The 27,745-nt window shown below is 41.5% G+C and overlaps 1 protein-coding gene across 1 annotated transcript; it reads right to left on the bottom strand.

Moving 5' to 3' along the window:
* Window positions 1-168: 168 nt before the first annotated feature.
* cntn3a.2 (contactin 3a, tandem duplicate 2) lies at window positions 169-26,450 on the bottom strand (the record flags this gene model as incomplete). Its single annotated transcript, XM_079274471.1, has 22 exons — window positions 169-266; window positions 1,277-1,445; window positions 1,593-1,705; window positions 1,927-2,113; window positions 3,554-3,663; window positions 4,073-4,307; window positions 4,949-5,019; window positions 5,185-5,334; window positions 7,275-7,433; window positions 11,815-11,932; window positions 13,254-13,423; window positions 14,666-14,793; window positions 15,083-15,233; window positions 15,743-15,872; window positions 17,480-17,616; window positions 18,431-18,615; window positions 18,930-19,032; window positions 19,869-20,072; window positions 20,195-20,290; window positions 21,740-21,915; window positions 25,639-25,774; window positions 26,396-26,450. The coding sequence occupies 22 exons, from the start codon at window positions 26,448-26,450 to the stop codon at window positions 169-171; spliced, it is 3,081 nt and encodes a 1,026-aa protein (XP_079130597.1).
* Between the last annotated feature and the right edge of the window lie 1,295 nt (window positions 26,451-27,745).

The following is a 27,745-nucleotide window of genomic DNA, read 5'->3' as shown; positions in this document are numbered from 1 at the left end:
ACGCTCCACTCTTGTGCTGCCTCATACCCGCAATCTATCACTGCAAAATAGTATGTGGTCACCTCCGAAAATTAGAGAAAAAAACTCAGCAACTTTCACAAATTTCATTAAAAAAAAAAGAAAATACCAACAAGAAGGTTGAAAAACCGAGCAGAGTTTGTCATGGTGTCACGACGTTGACCTGAATGTTGATATTGCGATGGCGACGAGCAGGGAGAGAGGGGAGATGTACGCACTCCAGGCTCTGGAGCCGCGGGCACTCATACCTGGAACACAAAGAAACACACACGATAAACTGATGTGAAACCTGCTGGAGGACGCGGACGGTGTTCCTTATCTTAAGTTTGAGCTCTCAGCTATGTTACCTGCAGACACAGCTGAAAACAGATTTGCCTTCTCACTGAAAATAAGATACTTAAATTTCCAAATCATGAATCACACATGATGATGTTTCACAGGGGAACTTAAAATGCGGTAAAAACGTATTCATGTACTGGCTCATGACTGCGATTGTAAGTAAAAAATGTATTAAGGGAGTTGGGTGTAACGGTCCAGGAGCCTGATGCAGTTTGCTCTAATCACTAGTTGCTCATGTATGATTTAAGTGAGTCAATTAGTTCCTGTGGATCACTGAATATTTCCCTGTAATGACATCCATATAAAACCCTTTCCTGGAAAAAAATATATTATTTATGCATAAGAAAGCTCCTGAACCACTTCTGATGTTTCAGAACTACTAGTTTCTATAAACACAGCACTCTGTTTTGCTTACTAATGTGTTTTGCCCACATCTTTTTCTTTTCAGTATCCAAAGAGTCTCGAAAAAAAAAAAGTAGCCTATTTTTCAAATGAAATTTAAAAGAAAAGCCAGTGTGGAATTCAATCTCTCTCAACTGCTATTTTCAGGGATTCAACACAGAATATCAACAATGCAAATTAGCATTTAGAGCCGAAGAGGAGCCCCCCCTGGAGTCCCACGGGACAGTAATAGCATCTAGTAAAAGAGGAAGTCAACCTCTGCGACAGAGATGGATTGCGCTGCATATTTCTGCAAAATATGAGCCTGGAAGAGCCCATGGAGGGGGTGGCTGGGGACACGAGTAATGGTGAGTCAACGGAGAACAAAATGTCCCTGTCAGGTTTAAAAAGTGCTCAGTGAATTCATTTCCAAGAGCGGGTAAATAATAAAATATAGATGTTGTGAGCGATTGACGTCCCGGTGAATCTTTGTTTCAAATGCATGCTTAACCGCCGCAACTGTGAACAACAAGCTTACTTAGTTGGTGGATTCGTATGGGATCTGAGGCTGGGCCCAGCCCTCCTTCACTCAGCGTCTGAATGTGGATGATGTAGTCGTCATCTTCCTCAGGGAGGGTAAGCTCTGCTGTCCAATTGGCTGTTGTGAGTGTGTTTACCTCTTTGTGAATCTGTCTCCTGTATGACAGCTGAATGGGGGGGGGGGAGGGAGAAACAAGATGGGTGACACATAGTGCAATGTACTTACAGTCTGACAGCTTATGTAAGGTCCATGCTCATAATCACAGTAGGAATAAACATGTTAGTGTGGAGCATATTGAGAGAGTAATACTCACTTGGTAGCCTGTAACTTCCGACTCTGATTCAGTCGCCACCACAGGTTCCCAGTAAAGAGACAGCTGAGAGCCAATTAGTGTCCATTCGACATTCAGCGGCGGTTGGGCTGGTGCTGCATGATTTAGAAATAATTATTTTCTATATGGCAGCACTAAAACACACGGTTGTCACTTCGTTCGACAAGAATTATCATTTTTCTCTTCTGGGATTATGCGACTTCAAAGAATGACATTAGAGAAATATATTGTTTCTACCATCTTACTTGGATGATAACCAGTGTGAATAGAAAACCAAACACCCGAGCAGCACGGCATCTTGGGTGCTGCAACTTACGTGGCTTTTTGGTGGTGACATTGATTGCAGGGAGGAAGGGGCCGGTGCCCGCTGTGTTGAAGGCGCTGACTGTGAGGAAATACTGCGTGTTTCCTGCCAAGCCGCTCACTGTGACTGAGGTTTGGTTCCAAGGCACCCTAACCTTCCCCATGGTCTCTGGTTTAGTGTCATCTTCCCAGTATACCACCTGTTCAAGACAGAGAGCGTGTCATCTGGGATTCAACCGTGATAGATTGTTTCCGATTAGAGCAAAATGTGACAAGTATCTGATGTCTTGGGAGAAATGTGTTGTTGTTAAAGGATTGCCTCTGGGTGTATCCTTTTAAGAGAGGTCACAGCTTTCTTTTACGTTTCCAGCAGGATATTTGATCCGACATTACGAAAGCCTTTGTTCGTGGACTTTCATAACTGTTGAATCTCACACTATGTTCAGATACAACTAAGAGAGTGACACTAGGGAGCGGATTCTCTTTTTTTTGTAAATAATTATTTAATCATAAAAATGTCAAAAAATACGATAAAAGATTCCATTATAATTTCCCAAAGCCCAAGGTGATACCATAACAATTCCTATTTTCTCCAACCAGCACTTAAAAACACAAAGGTATTTAATTCACAATCATATAAAAGCATCATATGCTCGAGATGTAGGACCAGTTTTGCATTTTTGCTTGGTGACTGAAACGATTCATCAATTATCAAAATGAACAGTCAAGGTTTCTTTGTCACTCGACTGACTGATGTATTGTAGCACTGAAACAATTACACAATAAATCCATCTGTGTCGTGTATTACAGAATTTACTACAATAAAAATCAGACTAATCATGACATGCATTTAAATTAAAATAATACAGATCATATACCGACTAAAGTTACCAATCATAAAACAAGTGACATCTATAACCATCCGACTGAAGATATAGTCTCCATCCCCCCCGCCCATCTACCTTTCTCTCATCATTATTCAATGTTAGCTGATCTTGACATCACTGGGGTAGCTCATATGTGAAACGGAAAAAAGAACAACAACATCTTATAATAAAGCCCTTTGATCAGCCTGATGATTCAGTCATAAGTATGCAGGTGAGGCAATCAGGCTGTCCCAGTTTTTGAAGGTGAAATAGAATGCAACTGTTTCGGGTTTAAAATGTAATTTAATATTCCTATTCTATTTCGTGAACAATGAAAAGACTCCACTCCCAAACTGTAAAAACAAACAACAGAAGGCCGTTCTTAGTATAATGATGCAGTTTTTGGTGAGAGGGCATTTCTTGGTATTCTGCGCCGAGGTCTGATATTGCAGCTTAAAGACTATCATGAGCTCTGTATGACGGTATCCATAACCCATAATTGATAGCCACTTGAAAAGGCATGGGGATAGGGCAATTTCCTTTTGTTCTCCTGAAATAAATATGCTCTGATATGTTTTTTTCCCGTCGTGTCGGTACAACGAACTGTATCATTTCGGCTATAACAGTCGCCTCGACTGAAACAGCCATTTCCATGGCGACGCAGAGTTTGGAAGTGATGGCATTGAGGTACAACAGGGGTGATGACAAGCATTGTAATTGTGTTGTGTTTGTGTGTGTGTGATTTCTATTTCCATTTGAAAGAGGAAAATATACCTCATAGCCCAGAACCCTTTCAGGGGAGAAGGAGAGCGCCTGCCAATTCACCTCAATCTCAGAGGCAGAGACACTTCTGGCCCAAACTCCTGCTGGCATCCCGCTTGGCTCTGAAAAACAGACGACAAGAGACTGAGCATTGCCGCCTTCTTCCAACAGAGACAAGCAGAACAAATCGCTTGAATTTTTACATTCATCACTGTTCTTGTTGATCTCTACTTGAATGATTCATCACACACAGGTGCTGCTGGTAAAAAGTCCAACACTACACTACAGCCTGACCCTCCCCTCTCAGAGGTGGCATAGATCTAAATGCCAACCGGCTTTCACTTCAGAACAGCCATTCAAAAGAGTGGTGATATTTGGAGACCATTTGCCTACCCTTAAATAAACATGTTGCACGTTTTTTTGTCCTTTTTTTTTTTAAACGTGTAAAAAGATTTCAACAAATTCATTTTCCAGCAAGTCTCTTTATTTATCAAGCGCTTTCAAAAGCCCAAGTCACGTCCATTCCCTTACCAGTCTCTGCAGAGTAGATGGTGACCACGGGGCTGAAGGGACCCTGTCCTTTGCTGTTGTAAGTGCCAACCTTGATGTGAAACGGAGAAAAGGGCGCGATGCTGTCGTTGCGGTACACGTAGCGCGATGCACCGGGGGCAGAGGTGGCCACGTGAGTCCAGCTAACTTCTCCGAAGGCGCGGAAAGCAATGATGTAACCAAAGCTCTCACCATTCTGTAGTTCTTCGGGGACAGGCTGAGAGTGAAACACAAAACTATAGTGATATTAAAACATATACAAGCCACTCACGTTCATCCCGCCTCTGGGCTGACACAATCACCACCCACTCTCATGGTGCCAGAAGAACTGCCTGACCCACAAATTGCTTTTGTGACTCACCTGACGAATTGAAATGAGCAGCAAAATGCCATTTGAAAAAAAATCTCATTACGAAATGTCCGTGCAGCTTTTAAAACTAGTTGTTTCTGCATTAAATGAAATGAGAAAACTCAAATGATGAGACAGATTTAGCAAACTAATGACTTCTTTAGTCTCCACACTATTCTATTATTTTTGTACTAGTTTACTAGATTTGAGCATTGCAGATTTGGCTGAACAGTAATTCAGCACAGATCCGACTCATTAATGACAATGACTGTCAGATTAAGTGTTCCGCTTGTGTATACATTGTTGCTGCCTTACATGCAGACTCTTTAACGAAGAAATTACAACGACTGCAGCGCCAGACTTCAATTGCCCCCAAAATGTATGACACCCGCAAGCCAAAATAGAGCAGTTTGATTTAGCGAGAAATATTAAGCATCTCACTCAAGGATAAAAAAGATTAACTGCAGGCACTTTGTGTAACAGACTAGAGCATAAGACTGATGGCTTACCTCCCATGTGATGACCAGTTCCGATCTGCTTCCACCTCCTCCACTCACGTCACCTGGTGCTGCATCAGGAACTGCACAACACAGACCTCCATGTGAGGAACACTTCAGGCGTGCAAAAATTGAACAAAACGAGTACGGCAATCCTAAAAACCTTTTTTTTTTCTTTTTGAAGATCACGTACGATTTGATAAGAGCTAATTATTTGAGGGCAAAAAAGTGAATCACATTTACTGTACCTGCGTCCTCTGTCCTGGTCTTGACTGACACAGGGCTGGGTTCTCCAACCCCAACACTGTTTTTGGCCAAAACCCGAAACTCATACTCCACCCAGGCATTGAGGTCCACCACAGTGGCTGTCAGTGTGTTCCCATCGATTAGCTCTGGCACTGGAATAAAACAGGAAACATGCACTCGATAAATATAATCATTAAAATAGCTGAACATGTGGAACTTGAAAAAGCATTTCCTGCTGAAAATGCGTTGGAATGCTGAAAACTGAAATTAATCGCAAAAACATTGCTGAAAATAGATATCCAATTCAAAAACAAATTGCAAAAAGCTTAATAATTCAAAAAGTTTAAAGATTACAAATATGAAAAGTCATATCACACCTCTCCTGAAAGAGCTGAACATTTTGATATTTGAACAGTTTCTGTGGCTTAAAAAAATTCATCAGTGGTGATATTTGTAGCAGTATAAGTTGTAGTAGAAGTATTATTAGTAGAAGTATTAGTAGCATTAGAATAAGTACTAGTAGTGGTAGTAGTGATATTTGTAGTAGTAGTAGAAGTTGTAGTTGTAGTAGAAGTATTATTAGTAGTAGAAGTATTAGTAATTAGAAGAAGTAGTAGAAGACGTAGTATCAGTAGTCATAGTAATAGCTGTAGTATTGGTCGTAGTATTTAATATCACAGTAGTAGTAGTAGTAGTAGTACTAGTAATGGCAGTAGAAGATGTAGCAGTAGTAGTAGTACGAGTAGCAGTCGTACTAATAGCTGTAGTAGTATTACTACTTTTAGTAGCATGAATAGCAGTAGTAGTAGTAGCAGTTGTCGTATAAGTAATAGTAGTAGTGGTAGTAATAGCAGTAGTGGTAGTAATAATATTGATGTAGCAGTAATAGCAGTAGCAGTAGTAGTAATAGTAGCAACAGCAAAAGTTATAGTAGAAGTAGTAGTAGCAGTAGTAGTAATACTATATTAGCAGCATCAGTAGTAGTTGTCGCAGTATTAGTAAGAGCATTCATTTTTTTAACAAAAAAGCCTAATTTTGAGCTTGTTTAAATACAGTTAATCCATGGGGCTTTTATTTTGAAAGGGTGGGACTGGGTGGGGGGGGGGAGAGGAGACATAATCATAATGTCTGACACACATAAACAGATAACTGCACCTTAATACTAACGAAGGGTGAAAGGCAGACGACGAAGGTAAGGTATGTTTACTGGAAGGTCTCTACCAACTCCTGAGAGAAGTCTCTGGCTCTTTATGTGCTAAATGCTCCACTTCGCTAGTTTCTACATTGTTCCCTGATGGTGAGAGTGAAGTAAAAACGTTTGTAAAACTGAGGTGACCCCTTATACAATGCCCATAGTCCTTTGATCCCTTGTTAAAATCAAAAAAAATGTATTATAGCAACTTTAACTCAACTTTTTCCTTGTTTTCTTTTCTCTTATTTGCTTATTTAGCGGGGGTTGTAGCTAACTACTGTGTGTTATATTCTGTATTACTTATTGGTGGATGTGTACTGCACTCTATTGTCTATGGTTTGTATATTCATTTAAAAAAACAAAGATATATATGATGTTTTATGCTATTTCTTGGGGGGCTTTTCAGCATTTAGCAAAGGACAACAAATAAAAATGAACCATTTAGGCTAATTATGGCTCATTTACAGTTTTCCGTGAAACAATGACCACTGTCCCTGTCAAATAAACGAATAAAATCTATTTTATTTTATTACATTCATTTGGCAGACATGTTTGCAATGGGGGCATTAAACTTCCATAGCAACAAGAGCTCAAGAAGACATCCGCACAGACTTGACTTGAGCGGATGAAAAAGGCTTTTGGTTTTGGCAGATGTAAAGGTCATTTAAGTGGTTTAAATGAGATCATGTAAAATCAGCAATAATGACCTTATGTTCTCTTGAATAAGACCCTGAATCCCCAACCATTACCTGAGCCTTCGGTCTGTAGCTGACCCTACTCTCTCACCTCCCCGCTGATGCGGGAAGAGAAGCAAGAGTATTTCTCCGTGGGGATCCATGAATTATCTGAGTAGCATCACATGTGGAATAAGATGAACATTCATCTTCAAGCGTTGCCCACCTGTATTAACCCTCTGCCAGCCCACGGTGAAGGGAGTCCTGGTCTGGATGAGGTAATTGGTGATTGGGCTGCCGTTGTCTCTGCCGGGACTCCAGGCCAGCTGGGCTGTGCTGTCCGTCACCTCCTCCACCGTCACAGAGTCTGGAGGACTGGGGGGGCCTGGCTCAATCACAGGAACAGACACTGTGAGGTACTTGCACACGCAGAGGCACAGACCAGACTGCAGAATGTGGATGTAAATGTGTGCACTCACATGTACTGTGAGGAAAACATGAACAGCAAACACATTTGCATTAAAAACACCTCCACCGAAACTATATCGCTTCAAGAGGTTACGATGCCTTTGTATCTTGAAATCAACATTAGCAAGCGCGAGTTTGATTGGAAGTTTATGCCCTTCGCAAGGAATTAAAAGTTAATTCAAGATTTATCCGCCAATATTCAACCAACTTGTATTCCTTCCCTTTCATGGTCCTCCTGGTAATTGATCGATGAAACAGCAGATGTGAGTAGATGTAGGGACTCAAATTAAAAGGTAAAAGATGAAAAAGGGCCTCATAGCCCTGAAGCACCAGAGTTTTATCATTTATTTTCATTATCCTACCAATTAAGCGACGTGATGTTTTACTTTAGCCTCATCTTCTGTTTCCTGTTCTAATGAACGTGTCGGCTCATCAGAAATAATAGACCACTAGAGAGCTTTGAGACAGACCGCGGAATAATATCGCCCCTAGCTCCGCTCACACTCCTCACCGACTCCGGAGTGGTTTCTAATCTGAAGCAAAATATTCAAATTATTAAAGCCTCAAATGATTATTTTAATACACAATCAATGGTTTATGCAGCATGTACTTGCCAAATCTATAAATGCACGTATGCTAAACAAGTAACTGCTGAACTACATTTGTTTTTTGTTTACCAAAGCCTTGAACGTGCAGCCCACAAACATTTTGCCTTACAGCCCTGGCTTTAGAGATATTGATCTTTGTAAAACTCATTAGCAGCTCCTGATTAAAAAATAAAAAAACTTTAATACACTGGCTTCAGTAATACATATTAATGGGGCACACAATCAAGGATCAATTCCTTATCCTCTTAATTATATTTCATTGGCTGAGGCAAGAGGGTGCTGTCAGTGTCTTGAGGGTGTTCAAATAATCTGTTATTAATATGGACAGACTGTCTGGGCTTTTATTGTGAACTTGGCACGGGGCAAATTAATATCTGGCTGTATTGTGAAAACGTACAGACACGGTGTATTGTAGTATTTCGATCTGGATTGAATATTACCCATATTTGTAATATACTCCGTCACAATCGCCAGATGGGAACCTGAATAATAGTATGTTATAAAAGTGATGAAACACTACTAAATGTCATTTAGTTGGTGTGTTGCCCTCTGTACTGTCTTCCAGGTGGGCGACGATGATGATGATGCAACTGTCAAACAAGCACGAGTGCTCACCGAGTGGTTTGAATGCTAATGACTATGATGGTATCTGTATAACATGACCTTCTCCGTAACCAACACCACCCGGTGGAGTATTTGCGAGGCCTCGTGGAGTGGTATCTAAAACATTTCACATTGTCATTGTGAAAAACAGGCATCCAAATGATCACTCGAGAGTCTTTGTGTCAGGAGCGATTATCATTGACCTTCAGTGCCGCGAGACGAGTGGAGCGAGACAGGATCGGAAATAGCACCCTGCAGAATGACTGAGCCGCTTTCAATGGCTGATATATTACACGATTGCAATAATGCATCGATTGCCAATAACACCAATAATCAGCATTGTCATTAAAGTCCATATCTGTTTCTGCGATCACACTCGCGCTAGCTTAAAGCGCAAACACATTGACACACTCATTATCACAGTCAAACGAGTGCTGCATTATTCACATTGTTGTCTTAACATTAAAATTGTATTTTTTTGGAGCCCATGTAAATGCAGCCACTGAGGGATATAGCCATGCGGAAAGTTTTAGTTGAATTTGTCAAGGTTTTGAGCTGTCTGTCTCTGAGATGTCTGTCTCCACCCCAAAAAAATGAGAGTCAATGGATTTTTAAAAATGGTGCTAGCAGCTTTGACAGCAACATCTCTGTCCAGATTCAGTGTCCAAATTGCTTTGGATAATCCACACAGCACATGTTCTGGCAGAAAGTAGTTCTAATTGGGGACAGGGATACTTTTTCTGAAAATGTGTTAGTGGCAAAAAGTATGCTTACTTAAGTACTGCATTTAAGTACTGTACTTCTAATCCATTACATGTAAGAGGCAAATAGTGTGCTTTTTCCTCGACTGCATTTATCTGATAGTTATTATTCCTTCACAGACTAAAGGCATAATGTAAAAAATATAAAAATCAATTACAATACATTGCGCAATCCCTGCATTTTTCAGATGTCCATGAGTTGTTTTGCTGTTCCTCCAAAATTTGAGCCCAATATGTTGTGAAAAGCGAAAATGAAAGAAAAAATAAAGAAAAAATGAAAACATTTAATCTAGTATGTCTTTGTCTTTTCCAGCCCATCAATAATTTCATATCCCCTCAGATTTATCTTGTGATTAGTAACATAATATTAATCTCATAATATATTCATATATATAAAGATATATCTGTCACAGGAGCCATTTTTTTTGCATGAGCACTTTTACTTTTGATACTTTAAGTACATAAAACGTCTTTACTTAGGTAAGACATTTTATGCAAGACTCTTACTTGTAATGGAGTATTTATACATTGTTGTATTTTTACTTAAGTCAAGGATCTGACAAGGCCTACTTCTTCCACCACCGGTTATTATCCATTGTATTGAGCTGTTTTCATTCTCAAAATTGGATGTGACACAACCTGGGCAAATCAAAAAGTACCTGCATGGCTGGATAACACCGGAGGTGAGGTAGAAAACATGTCTTCATCTTTTTAAGATGGGGGAGCAAAGCTTGTACCTTGGGTGGTTCATATACTGCAATAATTGTTGTTGCACATTATTTGAGCGTGTTACATGTGTCCTTCATGGGTCACAGGGATATGGGGAGTGGGGGTTCCCAAACAGGATACTCGACACGTGACCACTGTCAGTTTGTTAGAGGGCTGCAGTTGTGATCAAGCAACGCCATTCTTTGCCCTCCATGACTCGTTCTCTATCCAGCTTCACGCTTAGTCGCTCCAACATTTGGAGACGTTCGATCCAAACAATGAGACATCCATGACAGCTGCCGCGAGCAGGAAGTGTAAATAATGCACAATCTGAATCACAGACAAGTTCCTCCCCAGTCAATACCAGGCCAATCCATTTCCATGGCCTTGATATTGCTTCTGCTCGGGAAACAGCCTTATTTCCACTTAGTCCTCAGCCAACTGCAGAGCAGTGCTTATTAATGGCATTTGCCTTGAAGGTCTTTAACGTGTCAAGCTAAATCACTGGTGGGTATCCTCACAAGATAAAGATATGGATCCAACCATTTCAAATCCTGACACCAACATCATCCCTCACCTCATCTGACATTTAACACATTTGCGTAATATCAATTTGCTGGGCTACTTGACGTATTGATCAAAGCCAGATGCCTTCCTTCTCTCACTCTGCACACCGCACATCAATCTGCCCCTAACCCAAAACACAGAACAAATGTTGTTCTCTTTAGTTCTGACCGATGTAGCTCTTGACAATCGTGTGTCTCTCTGGAGTTATACATGCCGCATGAGTGAGCACAGACAGGCATCTAAACATTCTACTGTCAAGTACATTGCCGCATTGTTGAAAATTGGTCATTAAAAAGAGACAGAACATTTTTGTCAAGTCATCTTCCGCAAACATCCCCGAATGCATTTTGAAAGAAAAGCGAGCCTCCTCTATTTGATGTAATCAAGTGACTGCGACTAGAAATAAGCAGGACATAAAAGCTGTGGACATCCGCAATCATTTTTACGAGGATATGGGCATTTTGGTCGCAATGCAATAACTGGCCGAGACAAAACGCATTTGACTTTAAAACCATAAGTGACCATTACATGCCCCGACAGTCGAGCATTCTTTATATTGTCAGTAATGTATATTCCTATAATGTCACCATAAATGTATATTATCAACAAAGCTTTATTGTTAACCCTTACAGAGTGCAGACATGGTTTTTTATGGTGGGTTGTTGGCTACATCTATCACCCACTTTATCACTATTACATGTCTAAGTGTCCTTGAGCAAGACTCTGAACCCCAAGTTGCTCCCAAAGGACAAGCCAGCGCCTCGCATGGCGGCTCTGCCTCTCGATGTGCGAGTATGCACGTGAGCGAGAAGCAAATTGTAAACCGTTTTGTACGTTAGGGTAGAAAAAAGGCTACATAAGTGCAGTCCATTTACCGTCTGCCGTTTATAGTTAAGTGTAGATTTTATAATTTGCCCCTTTTTTTTGACCTGATAGAAGAGAGATCCACATACTTAGAGTACACTTTACCTGCATTTTCCTCTTTTTTACAATCCTGGCTGTTCGCCCTGTTTTAATTAGTGCCCGCGGAGCGGAGAGGAGGTTTCCTTACCTTTGACAATCAATACAGCCACGGCTGACAGGCTCTCCACGTCCGTGTCCACCACACAGATATATTTGCCGGCGTGGTAAAGCTGAATGTTCCTGATCATCAGATCTCCTGCTGCTCTCTACCAGGGAGGAAAGAAAGCTTTATGTAGCATAAAAGATAACAGAGCTTCTGACAGCTTATTAAAGAACGTAGTGAGGCATATATAAGGTGCAGTAAATAGCGGTGCCAAGAAATGTGAGTAGATCGTGCAGTTATTTAGCTCGGACTTTGCAGGGGAGAATCCAGCCTGTTTTTGAAAAAGATTTTTAACCAGCAAAGATATTTTTGCACGTCTTGACAGTTCTTGAAGTCAAAGCCATGAAGGCAAACATAACGATAACATCCTGAATATGACACAACATTTTAGTCACATACTTCTTTCCCAGATAAGCTGGGATGAAAGGGATCAAGGCCAAAATGTGATGCAGCAAATGGCCTTTTTGTGTCTTACAAGGCCATTGCTATTTCCTTTGCTTTTTGGAGAGGTCATCATCATGGCCTTTAAGACATGTTGTGAGAAACTACACAAATAAGCTGTTACTACTGAGTTCAGATGTTTTTTGCTCGACTGGAGAGGGAAAAAAAGGCCCTCTGGATTCTCATCTGTGAGGACACCCGTAAGCAGCAAATGGCAAATTAGTGGTGAAATCATTCTCTTGGTATTGGCAGGGAAATGTGGCAGAAGAGCCAACGTGGTTTAATTATGGAAATGAAATTTCCTCGAAGCAGCAAAGTTAAGTTGATAATCTTTTTGGACTGGGGACATTTCTGGGGAAGTCTCTTTTCAGATCGGAACATTGTCAGTCAAAACACACACATGAAGAATGGTTAATCTCTTCGGGTGTGAGGGTGTTCTGAAAGTGTTTTGTCATTTGAGGCTCTGCCAAGACACCGCTGATGATGTGTATCTGTGTATCTGTTATGAGGAGCTGTGCAGCAGGCTATGTTAAAGTAGGATTTAAGAATAATTCAAGAATCAAGATAAAAAATTAAAAAAAAGATTATTTCAGAAGGCTGAGCTTGAGCAAAAAGATGACAACTTGTCACAATGCCTGAGAAACTAATACATTTACCTACATGATGGTGTATATTTGGACATAGCATAGCTATGTCTTCATTCACTAAAGTACAATTGGAAGCTTGGGACAGCCGAATGATCTAATAGTCCAAATATTTCCATATTCCCACAGCTTAATATGCCTCCATGGACACTTTAGAATTGCAAAAACAAAGATGGTATCACACCCATTGCAGCAAAACTAGCCACAGTAAATCTTCATGATGTCAACCCACAAGCTGTCTCTTTTAACTAATGGCAGGGATGAAGTGAAGCAAGATGGGAAGAGGTGCCAACTGCCTATTCACACGTTCTGAAGAAGTATGACTTGCGGGTCACTCACCCCGCCCACTAGCTCAAAGTGGCCGTCTCCCTTGGCGATGAGTTGTCCGTTGAAGGCCCAGGAGAAAGAAACGTCAAGGACGGGGTCACTGGTGACCTGACAGGGTAGCACGATGCTCTCGCCTACGATGATCTCCATCTCCACTGGCCCCTGGGTGATTCTGGTTGGATCTGCTCCAGAATAAAAAAAATGAGAGGAATTCATTTCTGACTGCCAATCTCACACAGAACATGAGACATTTCATTGCGAGATGAAACTGAGATGAGCAGTGTATTGTTGATTTTCTGTAATAGAGGCTCAATAGTGAGACAACACTTAGGAGAAGGTGCTCTGTGATACACTGAGTCACAGGCAGAGTATTATCTGTATAAAAGGAAGGTCTCATGAAAGCCTTAGTCGAATAATGTGATAACACACAGCCTGCCACTACTAAAATGGCCTAATACTCCTGGCTGACACAGCGAGAATAATCTTCTGAAATCCTGATAGCAATTACAATACACTGCAGATCAGATACAACTTCATGTAATGGGCTGCTCTGTGCATCCACGACCAAAATGAAGGGCGCTGCTTCAAAGTCTACAATAGCAATCATTGGGCTAAGTCCGTCGTGCTTCAAAAGTCAAGATAATGAATCTGCTGAGGGGATTTGAAAATCACATGAAAAAGATATCCCCTCAGTTCTTAGGCTGGTGATAATCAATGTCTGGGTCATGGCTATGTGTCGCTGACTGCATTATGAAAAATAAGCCCGCCATTTAAAAACAACAAACAACGGGCCTTGGCAGTTACAGCGGCCGACAATAGCGTCCCGCGCATCAATAAAACCAACAAGAGAACACTCACCTATCACTCCACTGGAAGCACACGCTCGACAATAACAGCATCTGTAACACCTCCTCACTAGCGCTTTCATTGCCTACACTCAGGGCACTTTCATTTGTTGCAGTAAATTGGTTGTTTCAAATGCTTTGAGGAAAACAATGATAGAGTATTTTCTCAAACACCTTCCAAGTGCATTATCGCAGTCGCAGCAGAATGCAGCCGCACAAAGCAGCTCAAAAGAACTTTACTGAAAAACAAGAGCTCTTCTTTCAAGTTGCACTTGAGTTTGGGCAACCATTACCCCCCCCCCCCTAAAATGAATAAATAAACACTTCAAAAATGTATCTAAAAACATTTAAGGCTGTTACTTAATTATGCATAGTCCCTCGAGGACAGAGAATTCCCTAGTTTTGACAAGCTCCTCAGAGCAAAACTTGAAGTTTGCTTGTGTTTCGACCCAGCAGTTATTGACTCAAGTTCTCATGGTACAGTAGCTCTCTCTTGCATTGATCCATACTGAGCGACAAATTCCGCTAACTCAGTGGGATGCACAAGCGTTCATTCTGCGATTTCACAGCCGAGCTCACCGGTAACAAGGAGCCTTCCAGTTGTACTCGACATGCCAAATCTATTCCTAGCGAAGCACGTGTAGCTGCCTGCATCAGACTTGCTCACGTTGGCAAGCCTCAATGTTCCATCCGGGGAAAGTGTGATCCTATAGGAGTGCACAAACAGAGACAGCAACTTTGCAATACAACTTCCAAGAACAAATACAATATTTTTTATCGTAAGGTAAACTCTGATTCTCGGTTCGTCATAGACATTGAGCAGCTTGTGTAAGTGCGGTGAATATTCACCAATTCGACCAAAACAAAAAAGGGCTCAGGTGGGGAAAAATACTGAATTGGTTATATTGGTATACTTTGAACAGCCATTGGTCTAATGCGATGGCATCATAAAAGTGGTCTCAGAACACATACAGCAACTTTCAGTTCAGTCATTACCTGTCACTGGTGTGGATAGGCAGGTTCCCTTTCTTCCATAAAATGCTGGCGATGGGGTAGGCCTGGGGTTTACACTCTAAAGTCACTGTAGTTCCTGCCTTGGCTTTGAGCAAAGCTCTGAGGACGTTCCCTGTGAAGTCTGGAGGAGAGGCTGTGTGGAAACAGTAAACCGTCTTTAGTACAATGCTGCAGCAAATCTCAAAAGGGGTTTTGAGGCGTGCTTCAGTTTGAGCTGGAAAATAATCATCAAATTGTAAAATAATGGAGACAGACGTTTGAAAGATGTGTGATGGGAAAACAAAATAAACATAAAAACGAGTCGCTGCTGGTGATTATTAGTCAATTTTCAATGTAGAAAATGGATTCACGAGGACAGCCTATCTGTCCGAACAAATATTGTATCTTATAATTGGTTTTACTGTTTATTGTTAGACTGGGAATTATGTATCAATCACCCCATTCTCACCTTAACATCAAAGTAAAGCAGGATACCATGAAGGGGAAAAGATTTTTTAAATGTGTTTGGCCTCACAAAACCCTCTTTGCTGACCCCATTATCTGCTAATCCAGATAACCTTTAAGAATGACAGTAAAATGACCTTTACGATTCTTTGACAACAATGATTGGAGGATTTAAGGGAGAGATGAATGCCATCCCACCTAAAACCATTAGTTCAGCAGCGAAATATATGGCGCCGTGTTTATTCTCAGCCACACACTGGTACATGCCGGCGTCGGATAGTGTCAGCACCGACACTGACAGGACTCCGTCCTCCACATGGATTCTGTCCTGTGAAGGAAGAGGATACAAGAAAGCAATTATTGCTTAAGACTTAAATGGAGCTTCCGCTCTGGCAAAGCTCAATATGCATCGGATGGGTTGGAGGCATTGTCATTGGCCGTGGATCAAATCAGGATTTTGCTGCAGCAACTGAAACGTCTTTTCCAAAACATGCTTGTTCTCTCCATCATGTAAACCAGTCTTTACAGCTTGTAATAATATCCTGGAGTGACAACTGAGCATGTAAGATTTGTGTATGTCTGGCGAAATGAAGGGTCCTGTTATAAAAGTAATTTATTTTTACATGTGCATGCATCGTCAGACATTATTGATAGAATAGATGCTGTTTGAGGTGCTACGTGTAAGGTTTTTGCTCAACGAATCACAGTCCAATCTCATATTATTTCTGTGTTGCGTGTGAGGATTAAGCTCTCTCTTTGAATGAAAGAATATGCGTTCACACAACGGTATGCTTATCATAAGCCATATACTGTAAATCTGAAAGTGAAAACTAAAGTAAAACTAATACTGCTCTTTGAACAGAGAACAAAAGGTTATCACATTCTGAATCCTGCACCTGTAATTATATTCTTAAAATCAAATTAAAGAATGGCATTTAAAACTAGAAAATGCATTTCCTGCTGAAAATGCGTTGGAATGCTGAAAGCTGAAATTAATTGGGAAAAAATTGCTGAAAATTAAGAAATGGGAGACTATCTGTCTGAAAAATGTTGAAGCCCGAAAGCATTTAAACTGCACTGCTGAAAAACCTTCTCGTTGAAATGTCTAACGATGGTGTCTGTAGCTGAAAGTATGAGGAAGAAGAAGGCTTTGAAAGTTGAAGAAGTATAACAGGATTTGAAGATTTTCTCCATAGAGATCCCATTCAAAAGAAAATTGCAAAAAGCTTCATTCAAAAAGTTTAAAGGTTAGAAATAGAAAAAGTCAAAGCAGAGATGAGCTCAAATAGCTGAACATTTTGATAGTTGAACGGTTTCTGTAGCTTAAAAAATGAAGAAGAAGAGTTTCAAAAAAAGGGGGACGGAAGAAATAGTGGAATAAAGAAACAGGATAACAATAGTTGGAATGCTTAACAGCATTCCAACAAAAAGGTATTTTAACGACAAAATCAGACTTGCTCTGAGCATTATGAAATGCTACGAAGAAAATAAAACAACAACAAGTCAAGTTTAACACTGTGTATTTCCCTGGTGGTCTTTTGTAAGGTATGCAGTGGTACACAGTGTATTTCACAGAAGATTAAACCCATTGTCCTTAAATCTGGAAGAGCTAAAACATGCACCATGAATAATGAAAAACAACCACCGACTCCATTCAAATGAAATGGAGCAATCTCCCAGGGACTACACTGATCCACTCACTAAGACTGTGTAATCTGCCAAGGTAGAGCAGAATAAGAGACAGTTACATCCATGCCTCATCACTGGCACACCTCAGATGTTTACCCTCTCCTCTCATCTCGCTCGGAATTGCACTTGGAAAACCAGCAGCGCGTTTGACGCCAGGCTCTCTAGAGTGAAAGGATGAGCTGAAGCTGAGGATTAAGTCATTAAAATGATACATTGGTAGGTGGCGGAAGACAGGCAGTAATTCACCTCTGAGAGTAGCTGTTGGCCGTTCTTCAGCCATGTGTAGGAGGGTTTGGGCTTGCCGTTGGCTCGGCATTCCAAGTATAGGCTCTCCTCTATGGCCAGGGCTGTGTCCTTCATGGCCTGCATCCACTGAGGCTTGGCTGAGGGAACAGAAATATACTGCTGAGAATTATCTGACAGAAAACCAGGGGGACAGGTTCTAAAGGAGCTGCATTATATCACCAAATAGTCCTCATCCAAAATAGTTCAAAGGAAAGCAATGCGTAGATTGACAGCTCGAATAAGTGGAAATCGTAAAGCTTGTGGAGAAGAGGTTTGTCTTTAAAGAGGAGAGAGGAGTGAATGTAGGGTATCACTCAGTTTCATCACTTAAATGTGTCAGCAGCCTGTGGCAACTCGAGATTAGCACGAAGCACTGCGCCACAAAGCAGAAAGCTCCCATGACGGCTGAAGTGCACCCGACGTCTCCACTCACCCCGACCTGTCACCTTAATTCTGTGGATAATAAAGATCACCCCGGTCTGTTTCCCATCCAGCACACACAACCCCCTGGCTTCTTACCTCTTACATATTTACAGCTTTTAAGGAATTTCCATGGGTAGAGTGTTGTGCTCATGATAAGCACAGCTCACTTCGCAGCCACTTTATATACCGTCAAGTCCAATTTCACAGATGTCATTTCCCCTCTCTCACAGATTCACGGGGGCTGAAGTAAGCCATGGCTGAAGTAAGTAATGACTTTTTTCCCGGCTGTGTGTGTGTAACAATGAGCTGTTAAAATGATAACTACGGTATTATCATAATACCGAATAATAACTCAACCACTTCAAGCAATTCTTGGTGTCACATGCTAACAGCAACAGCAGGATGGATGGACCATAACAAAGATGAAACACAACTCTTAATATCAGGAACATGTTTTGTGTTGTCTTAGCAAAGCCGAAACAACCGCACCATAGAATGCCAGTCGACCAGTTGCTATGTTCTTGCCCATCTTGTTCTCAGCCACACACTCGTATCCTCCTGTATCATCCTGCTGGAAGCTGGGGATCTCCATCACCGCATTTGAGTACTTCATTTTGACTTTACTGGGGAAGGGAACGCCGTTAGCCCTCTTCCAGGTGATTTCTGGGACAGGGCTGGAAGAGACAGAGGAAGAAAAGCCTCAGCAGAGATTCAAGTTCTTTTCAAGACTGTCGCTCAGGTTGCAGGTGTCTGTAATAATCTGGCAGCAATTAAGTATTTGATGGAGCTTAAAAGCCTTTTCACTGTATTTTTGCCCAGATCCGACAGCAGAAAAAAAGCTGTCTCACATGATTTTCAGACCAATCGTGGCTTGACGCCATATTCTAAGAGATATAATTGCCACGGTGACTTTACTATATAGAGATCCAGAGGCCTAGAATGAAAGACAGCAGAAGATTGAAAACATGCTTCAAGGAATTCAGCTTACTTCCCGAGGGCGAAACACTCCAGCGTAACTGTTGATCCTTTCGCGGCGGGGACATTGTCTGGGAAATTAACTTCTATTTTCGGCTCGTATTCGCCCATCACTCCTATGAAGAGCGAGCACAAGAACTTGCTCAGTCTTCCATTATTCATGACTTACAAGCAATAAGGCTTGCATTACGAACCAAACAAACTAACAGAGGAGAAATAAAAGACACATGAGCAAACATTCTCTCATGGGTGAACTCAAAGTAGTACATCACTTAAATGTGCAGTCGCGAGAGTGCAGTGAAATACCAGCGAGGAAAAATGTAAATCTCTTCTTGGTGGAATTTGAAATCTTGTTTTTTTCCCCCAGCTAGTCTGGCTGTTTATCTATTATTTCAGAGCTTGAGTGGGCAACCTCTGGTGCTTTATTGTTTGCATCAGTCTGTATAAGACAAGTCAAGGCCGGGATCAGAAAGCGATGCGATGAGATTTAAATCTATTCAGCTACATGTACAGTACATTGAGTGGAAACTAACTGGTTGAGCCACCAGAACACTCACTGTAATGGTCCAGTGACGTACAGCTCATGTTTAATTCATTCCGAGGCAATCTTTATTCACTCTTTCTATGAAGGCGTAACATAGAGTGGAACAACAGAGCAAAGAGAGCCGGCTGGAGAAGTGAAAGCACGGGGAAAAGCTTTTAAAGGGAATGCGAATCATAAGAAAGCTAAGTCAGCAAAGAAGAGATTTGGGTGCTTTGTTTGCTGGCCTACATTGAGGAGCAACTATTTACTTACAAGCATTAGCGCTCGGTGACTCAACCACAGCGAGGCACGACAGGACAAAGAGCACTCATGCGAGTACGATGATTAAAGCCACCTTGAAAGGAAAAGGTCCTCGATACAAGGCTGAGAAGCGTACTTGTCACATCATGGCTGCGGGCCGTGTCTTACCATCTGTCCTGAGGATCAGAGACGTGGGTGAGCTCTGAACTTTGCCCTTTGTGATGCTGTTCATCACGACGCAAGTGTAGTTACCCACATCAGTGGGCTCCACCTTGGCAATGTAAAGGTTTCCCGTCTGCTGGGAGACGAAACGTCGGTTGTCTTGTTGAACGAAGTACGGGTACTCATTGAAGACCCATGCATACGTAAGGTCTGGAGGACAAAACAGGGACACGGACGAGATGATCGTGGATAGAATACGACGTGACATTAGATGGGATTGTAAAAAGGAACTTTAAAGAGCTGCACAGATGGAGATTACGGTGATTGTTTACCTCCTGAGGAAGTGGGCGTTCCACAGAGAAGCACCACTCCTTGTCCCTCGCGGACCGACACTGCGCTTCTGGTGTGGACTTTGAAATGATCTAAGTCTGAGGGGGGAAAGAAAAATGAAAAGAAAGATCACTGCCGGATATTCACATATCAGAGTGGAAACAGAGCTGAGCCAAAGCTTTCAGCAAGACACTGGCACAAGCCCATGAGGAAATTGTCATGAGAATTGCACCTCGGCGAATGCCTGAGAGAGAAGGAGAGACACAGAGAGACACAGAGACAGACGGACAAGTGCCTGTTCATATGAGGGGGTTTTTGTAAAGCACAAAAAATACAGTGCAGAAAATTTTAGCTCAGGATAATGATGGATGAATGCGACATTAGATATTATACCTTTTTTATGACATGAGAGGTAGACTGGTAAGAACGGGTTATAACTCCAGTTGTGTACATGTCTAAGAAAGCTGAGTAACCACTTGAGCTTAGCATAATGTGGTATAATGTAGTATTGTGTAGCTATACTAGTATGTTAAAGTAACAATTACTTATTATTATTATTATTATATAAGGTCACATCATAAAAAACACAGTTTTTCAGTGCATGCTTATAGTGAAAGGATCAGGATCACAAAAAGCACACACATTTTCCTACCTACCCCTGGTGGTATTTAGCCATGCAGGTATATCTCCCGGCTACTCTGTATCATCCAGACTTCGCTTTAATCACTTTCAAAGTTTTCAGTTGGACAATGTTCGCTTGAAGGTGAAAATAGGTAAACCTTCTATCAGAGAGGTGTGTCGATAATACAGTGTAACCGAGAAATTATTTCTGCCAACACTCATCGTGGTTGAGTTTTTTTTTAAAGTTATTATGTCTCAGCAGTGCTTATCTTGAAAGCTTGTCAAATACAACCAAAAATATCTGCATTGGCCGAATCCCGCCAAGAGAAGGTGTGAAATGTTATTTAGATGAATAGAAGGCGCCTTAATGGACAGAGCATAAATAGTAAGTATTCATTTCTTAATTAATTGAAGATTTTTGCTGGTTTCACCACCAGAGATATGAGATGTGAGAGAAATCGCAGTTTATATAATCTGACTTATTTTTGTGGCAATGCAGTTGTTTTAAAATGCAATGTTTGCACTATTTCTTGTAGTGATTTGCATTACTCTCCTTTCTTATGTCGGTAGAAAGAAGCATATTATAATTCAGTCAATGTAAACTGTAGTTTCAGCCCTTATTTAGGTATTCTTCATGCACTACATTTAGGAATTTGGTTGCCGACTTTACCCTCGAGCATACCCAATAAAACACCACAGATGTTTGACAGAGTAGTCATTCTTAGTTTGCATGTACGATCACGAGGAAAGAACAGTCACCACACTTAAGCCGCCCCCATGTTACTTCAGCATTTAATGTGGCAGCCCTCATAAATATTGCAAATATCGGCCACCTAGTTCGGCATCGGTCTGCATCTTTTGCTCAGTGCAGTTACACTTCCATACCGTTTCTTGATAAAAAGTGACAAACACTGACTTCAACTTACAGGCAAACTGCAGACTTGCTCTCCTGCTGAGGATAGCTCCTACAGTGTTGAACGCCATACACTGGTACAGTCCTACATCCTGGTAGCGGTCCAGACTGCTTATAATGAGGTTGCCCCCAGACAGACGCCGCCGGCGATCCAGGCCCAGATTTATGAGAGTCCCATTCAATGACCATCTGCGAGGGCAAAGACACCATCAGTCCCTGGCAAAACACACTGTCCATTTCTTTCTACCAACCAAGGTGGTCTGACAGGAGGTGACTGGAGAACACAACTCACCGAAGTAACTCACTCGAACGAAGCAAGAATAATACACTGTACATTTGTGCTGGTGTCGAAGAATTCGCAGGTTGAAGCGAGAACAGCGTTAAACTTTGCGGTTGTAATTTTCACATTTGATTATTTCCCTGCAGTGCTTCAACTTTCCGAACAAAGTTTCAAACAAAAAGTAATTTCTATATTCATAAAGTCATGAAGAGTAAAAAGGCAGTTGAATAAGTGTGTGTAGATCTGTAAAAAGTAAATACATGGATACGCATTTCAATGGTCTTTGTTGTCTTTTTTGTTTCAGTCCTAAATTGTTGCCGACTCACATTTTTTATAAACTGCAAGTACCGGTAGTTTGATGATTGCATGCTGTCTAATTTGCACATGTTCCACGGTCGTTGCATATTGTTTTGTCCCTGTAATCTAGTTGTTCTGTAATCCATAATGCTGTAACATACTCTCGTGCTATTGGTTACGTGTTTATATAACCCTTAAAATGCACATTTCTTATTTATATTGTATTTTTCTGTGTCTTTTTCATTTTTCTTCATTTTGCTCTACCACTATTTGCTGCTGCAGCGATCCCATTTCCCCCACAGGGATCATTAAAGTTTAATCGTAGAGTATCACACACAAAGTTGTCTTTGGCTATTTAAAGGAAGCAGGACATAAAGGTTTTAGAAGCCATCCTAGATATTATCATCAGTCCTAACCACAATCACCTCTTCTCTGTCACATTATATTTACATGATGTGACATTATTCCACCTTTGACTTCTCATTAGGGCAAAGCATTAGCACTTGGCAGGAGGTAACACTGGGCTCACGTAACAAAGGATGCCCTTTATGCTCCCTTTCACCTTCCATCACATCCATCATTTAAAAAAAACAAAAACACTTTGCACAGCAGGTTAAGATTGTGTTATAAAGTAGACGACGCACCTAAAAGAACTCTGAAAAACATGAGTCAAATTCATTGATTTCAACAAGCCCTATTATTCAGAGGGAGAAACCCTTTCTTCCACCACAACACTCTTTGTAAATGCTCTTCAAGAGTAATGATGGGTTCAAGGAAACAGCACTTTTCAAGAATGTTCCATCATTGCTCTCAAAGCATACAAAATAAAAATTTCTTTCCTTCAGCCACCTTCTGCTATTCTACTTCACTTTAGTGGAAATGAAAGCTGTGGAGGCCATAATGGCCAACTTACCAGAAGCTTTCGAGTCTAACCTCCAAAATAATTTCTTAAAGAATATCCAAACCATTGAATGTCGATGAGTGCTTGCTGCGTACTCCAGACACTTATACTTAATAGCTGTTTTTCTGTACGTATTGGGGGGTTAACCCTATTTCTTAAGGCTATACAGTTTCAGACTTGTCTGTATACGATGAATATTAAAAGGGTTGGCTCGGCTAGTGGTACATCCACATGTGTGTTTACATGTCTGCTTCCACTCGAGTCACCACATCATCTTTATCCAAGCGTCACCACGTCACCTTTATCCAAGCGTCACCACGTTATCTTTATCCGAGAGTCACCTGCATTGGGCAGGTGATTGAATAGCAACACCGATAACCGAATTACTCTGCCCGAGACTCATTTTGTGAGCACATGTTGTCTGACCATCTGACCGCATCGAAACTCAGGTATTCTGGATCATCCTGCCGCTCAGAGCCTCAGGCTTCAAACCTCAGGTCAAGTAAAGGTAAGGCATGTCACCCTCTGTTCAGATTTATATAAAAATAAAATGCATCATTTTTTACGACCCGCTGAGGAGAAGATGCTTTTCCATAAGATGTGGTTTTCTCCCATCAGTTATAATGCCGCTGCGGTGTGCATACTATGACAGTCTCATCTCTTTGTGAGTGACAGGATTGGCAGAGCAAAGGAGAAGGGAGAAAAGAGAGGAGGCGGGGGGGGGGGGGGGGCTATTTACACTTCAAGAGAGGAGCCAGAGAGGTGTTGAGGACTTGCAGAGCCCAGCACAGCCAGCTTGAAAAGACACCACGTTAAACATGCTCATGTCACATTTAATCAGTACATGGAAATACCTGGTCTCAGGCGGGGAGCGTGAAAAGCCTGAAATAATGAGAGCACATACTCCACCACCATCAGTCTGTGCTGGCTGTGCCGTACAGTAACTCCACTGTTGAACGTCCAAAGACACTTGTAATCAATGCCTGCTGGTGTCTAGCAACCTGCATTGGTCTCACAGTGTCTTATGACAGGAGATTTAAAGATGCATTAAGATGCCACACGTGTGTCGCTACAGATAATATCTGGCGAGACAATCAGCAGACTGGCGGCGCGTTCGTCAATATGAGTTAGTGAAGCCGCAACGACGCCACTGCTCAGAGTGTCTGCGTGCAGCTCAGTCTCATTTGGAGAAAAAGAAATGGAGAGCAAGCACCTGCCTATTCCATGGGAAACGTCTTTGTATTCACAGCACTTTTCAAGAATGTTTCATCATTCCACTCAAAGCATGATCAAAATAACTATTCCTTTTCTTCAGCCACATTCTTCACAGATCTTGGGGGCTGAGCGTTACGGATGAAATGAAAATATCACAATGTTTTTGACCAAATACCTTAATATCAATATTGCAACGTTATTGTAAGGTTGACCATTGGTTGACCAATATTGACACAATGAGAGTTTTGATAAATAATCATCAGTCATGACTAGGTGAATAAAGGCAAATAATAGACAGTTAGATCAGTCTTGTAAGTTCAGAAATTACATCTTTTTGCTGCAATGCGGCCTTTAGAACCAGGAGAAGACAACTCTGATTTCATTTATAAGATACTTTCAGGTGAAGGGAATATTCCTGATCATTTCAAGACCTACTATAAATTCAATTCACAGGTTCACTCTCACTCAACTCGTCAATCTTCACATCTTCATCCTCCTAAGTTACTGACCAGCAGAGGTCAATTTTTAATAAGATTTAGGGGAACCAAACTATGGAATGACTTTTCCCACCTAAGAAAAGAATGTCCCTCTATAAAATGTTTTAAAAGATGCCGAAAAGAAAAATCTGATTGCTGTTTTGTAACAGTTTGTTTATGGATTAGTTTTCATGTCTTTCTTGTTTTAGCTGTTATATTACATATGCACACACACACGCTCACTCACACTCAACACAATTACATTATTTTTTTTCTTTTCTTTCTTTCTTTGTTTTGTTGTAATGTCTTCTGCATATTTTATTTTTTTCTTTGAAATTTGGAAAATGTTAATATTATATAGGTGGAGGCTTCAAATAAGCCAAGTTGGCTTTCTGTTTCTTCCTGCACTGTGATTCATTTATTTCTGTTATGTTTGATTATTTTAGATTTTATTGTTTGAATTGTGCAAAATAACTCTGATGCCATATTACAATATCCAACATCTAACACGATATCTAGTCATAGGTTATGCGAGTGGGGTCTTACGTCCCCACGCAGACAGAAGTTATGTTTCCTGCACTGATCACAGTATTTTACATTAAACACGGCCCTCTTAAGACACTGAGTGCTTTCAGTGATGATGGTGAAGTGAAGAATAGAGCGAAAGAGAAGCAAGTGCTGCTGATTCTGTGCTGGAGTCCCTTTGAACAAAGAAAAGCAATAAATGGTGATGGTGGTCTTACCTGTACTGAGGAGGGGGCGTTCCCTTTGCGTCACAGGTCAGAGTAGCTTCTTCTTCTATGGAGTCCATAGGAATGAACAAGTCACCTGGCTCCATCCTCCATCTTGGACCATGGTACGATCCGCTGTCCAGACAATCTGTCAGAGAATCAGTAACAGCTTGAGCGTAACAATCCAGAAAAGTGCCGTTTTGATCCAACTTCTTCAACTTCTTCTCGTGGAAATATGATATTCAGGTCTAATAGGAGGGCTCTCTCAAAATATGAGGTTATGCATTGCTGAAAACGGGAAGTGACTAAATACCGTACGTTTCATGTTATCGCCAGTTGTCTCAAAGTGCTAATTCTTCCGAGCGAACCAGATGAACAATATTGATAGGTTGCCATTCCTTTGAATTTAAAACAATTGCATTTCCATATGACAAAAGATCAACCATCCATTGCTAAATTGCTGTACTTTTCATGTGTTTTTAATGTTTTAATCCTGTTCTTTGCTCTGTGGTTTGTGTTAATTAAATCAAGGAAAACATAACAGACAAAGAAACAAAACAGGTTACAATCCCAGGGGTAGTGAAGAAGAAGATTGAGAGTATTGTTTCTGTGTTGTTTCTGGAGGTCAATACTGAGGAGCGTCCCTTTAAACCTGGGCCATCCTATCATCTCTGACAGTGACATGATTTTCGCCTCTTCAGCTATCATTCCGCAAACTGTAAATGTCCAAACGGGAAAGAATCATTACTCATATAAAAAGGTGGTTTACCTGCCAGACAGTCGATGATTGATAACAGTAGAAGCTGTTTCCATGGCAACGTCATCTTTGGCAGCCAAGGGCAAATGAGACTTTCATCCAATAAGCTTTGAAATGGCACTCGTGTTCTCCGAGAGAGGGGAGCTTGACCTGTTGGAACAAGGACTTTGTTGTGAAACACAAACAACTCGGCGAACCCCAATATTTTCATCCCACTTTCAGCATTATGTCTTGTGTTCATCCATCAGTCGAAGACAGGGCAAGTGCACGTTTTAGAAGTGGAAATAGAGCTATGATAAAAAAATTGGATGTGGGGTTTGGTGCAGGATGTGTCTCATTACTTCTGTCCATCATCGAAGATCCAGGAAGTGTCACTTTGTGCCGGGCGTTGGCCAACTTGCAGTCAGAGATGTCTGAGGGTGATACCAGAGGCATATGGGAAGAAGCCCGTGCCAATCTATTAGGGTGGCGACCAACGCCTAAGCTCATCCTTCACTTGGACGGATTCACTCTGGCTGCCTGAGGAGACTTGGACCTGGGAATTGGGTGCCATCCAATCAATTAGATTCACCCACAGCATCATGTGTCTCCCCACATGCTGCGGTGAATCAAGACAGCCTGATGAGGACGCCGTTCCATCCAGGTCCATAATCAAGGGCAAGTGTCTGTCTGCTTGTAACATGCGCTGCAGATTGCGATGCACCAACTTCTTGCAGGAGACCGAGCGAGTAATGATGCAATTATGAAATGCCAAACACACCCACAACAGAGAACCAGCCATAACACAGCAGTTAAGCGAGCAGCTATACGCACATACGTGTGCGGAGTATATGCACATCGATGTACAATAGTGTTGTACTGCATAAAAGCATGCACACAAATAAACCGGTCTGCACACACACACACACACACACACACACAGTTCTTAAAGAGGTGTTCAAGATATATTAAGGGCAGAGACAGATAATAACACCAATCTGCTAAATGTCACACAGCCCACATACCCCTACACACCAAACTCACTTTCTCACCGCGTGAACAACGCGTAGAACACTCTGCCTCCACACACACACACACACACACACACACTCGCTTCCCATTTAGAAGACATAAGCAGTGATGTGCGGCTCATTTGTGGACTAATCCTGGGGCGAGCCTGGTTCAGAGCGCTACTTATTGAGGGTCTAATTGTTTGTCAGCTGCCTGGATGTCAAATCAGACACGTGGGGTCTCAACCGGAATTTTCCTCCCTACCTTTCATGTTTGCTCGGTCCTTTCTTCTTCCACCCAAAGTCTGCTAAATTGGATTGGTACGCTTCCTCTCAAGACGAGTCCTGCATGCCAAACCTCAGTGATAGGCCC

Source organism: Melanostigma gelatinosum (assembly GCF_949748355.1).
Source record: "Melanostigma gelatinosum genome assembly, chromosome: 8".
Taxonomy (NCBI): domain Eukaryota; kingdom Metazoa; phylum Chordata; class Actinopteri; order Perciformes; family Zoarcidae; genus Melanostigma; species Melanostigma gelatinosum.
Note: the sequence above shows the minus strand (reverse complement) of the source record. Positions and strands in the feature narration are given on the sequence as shown.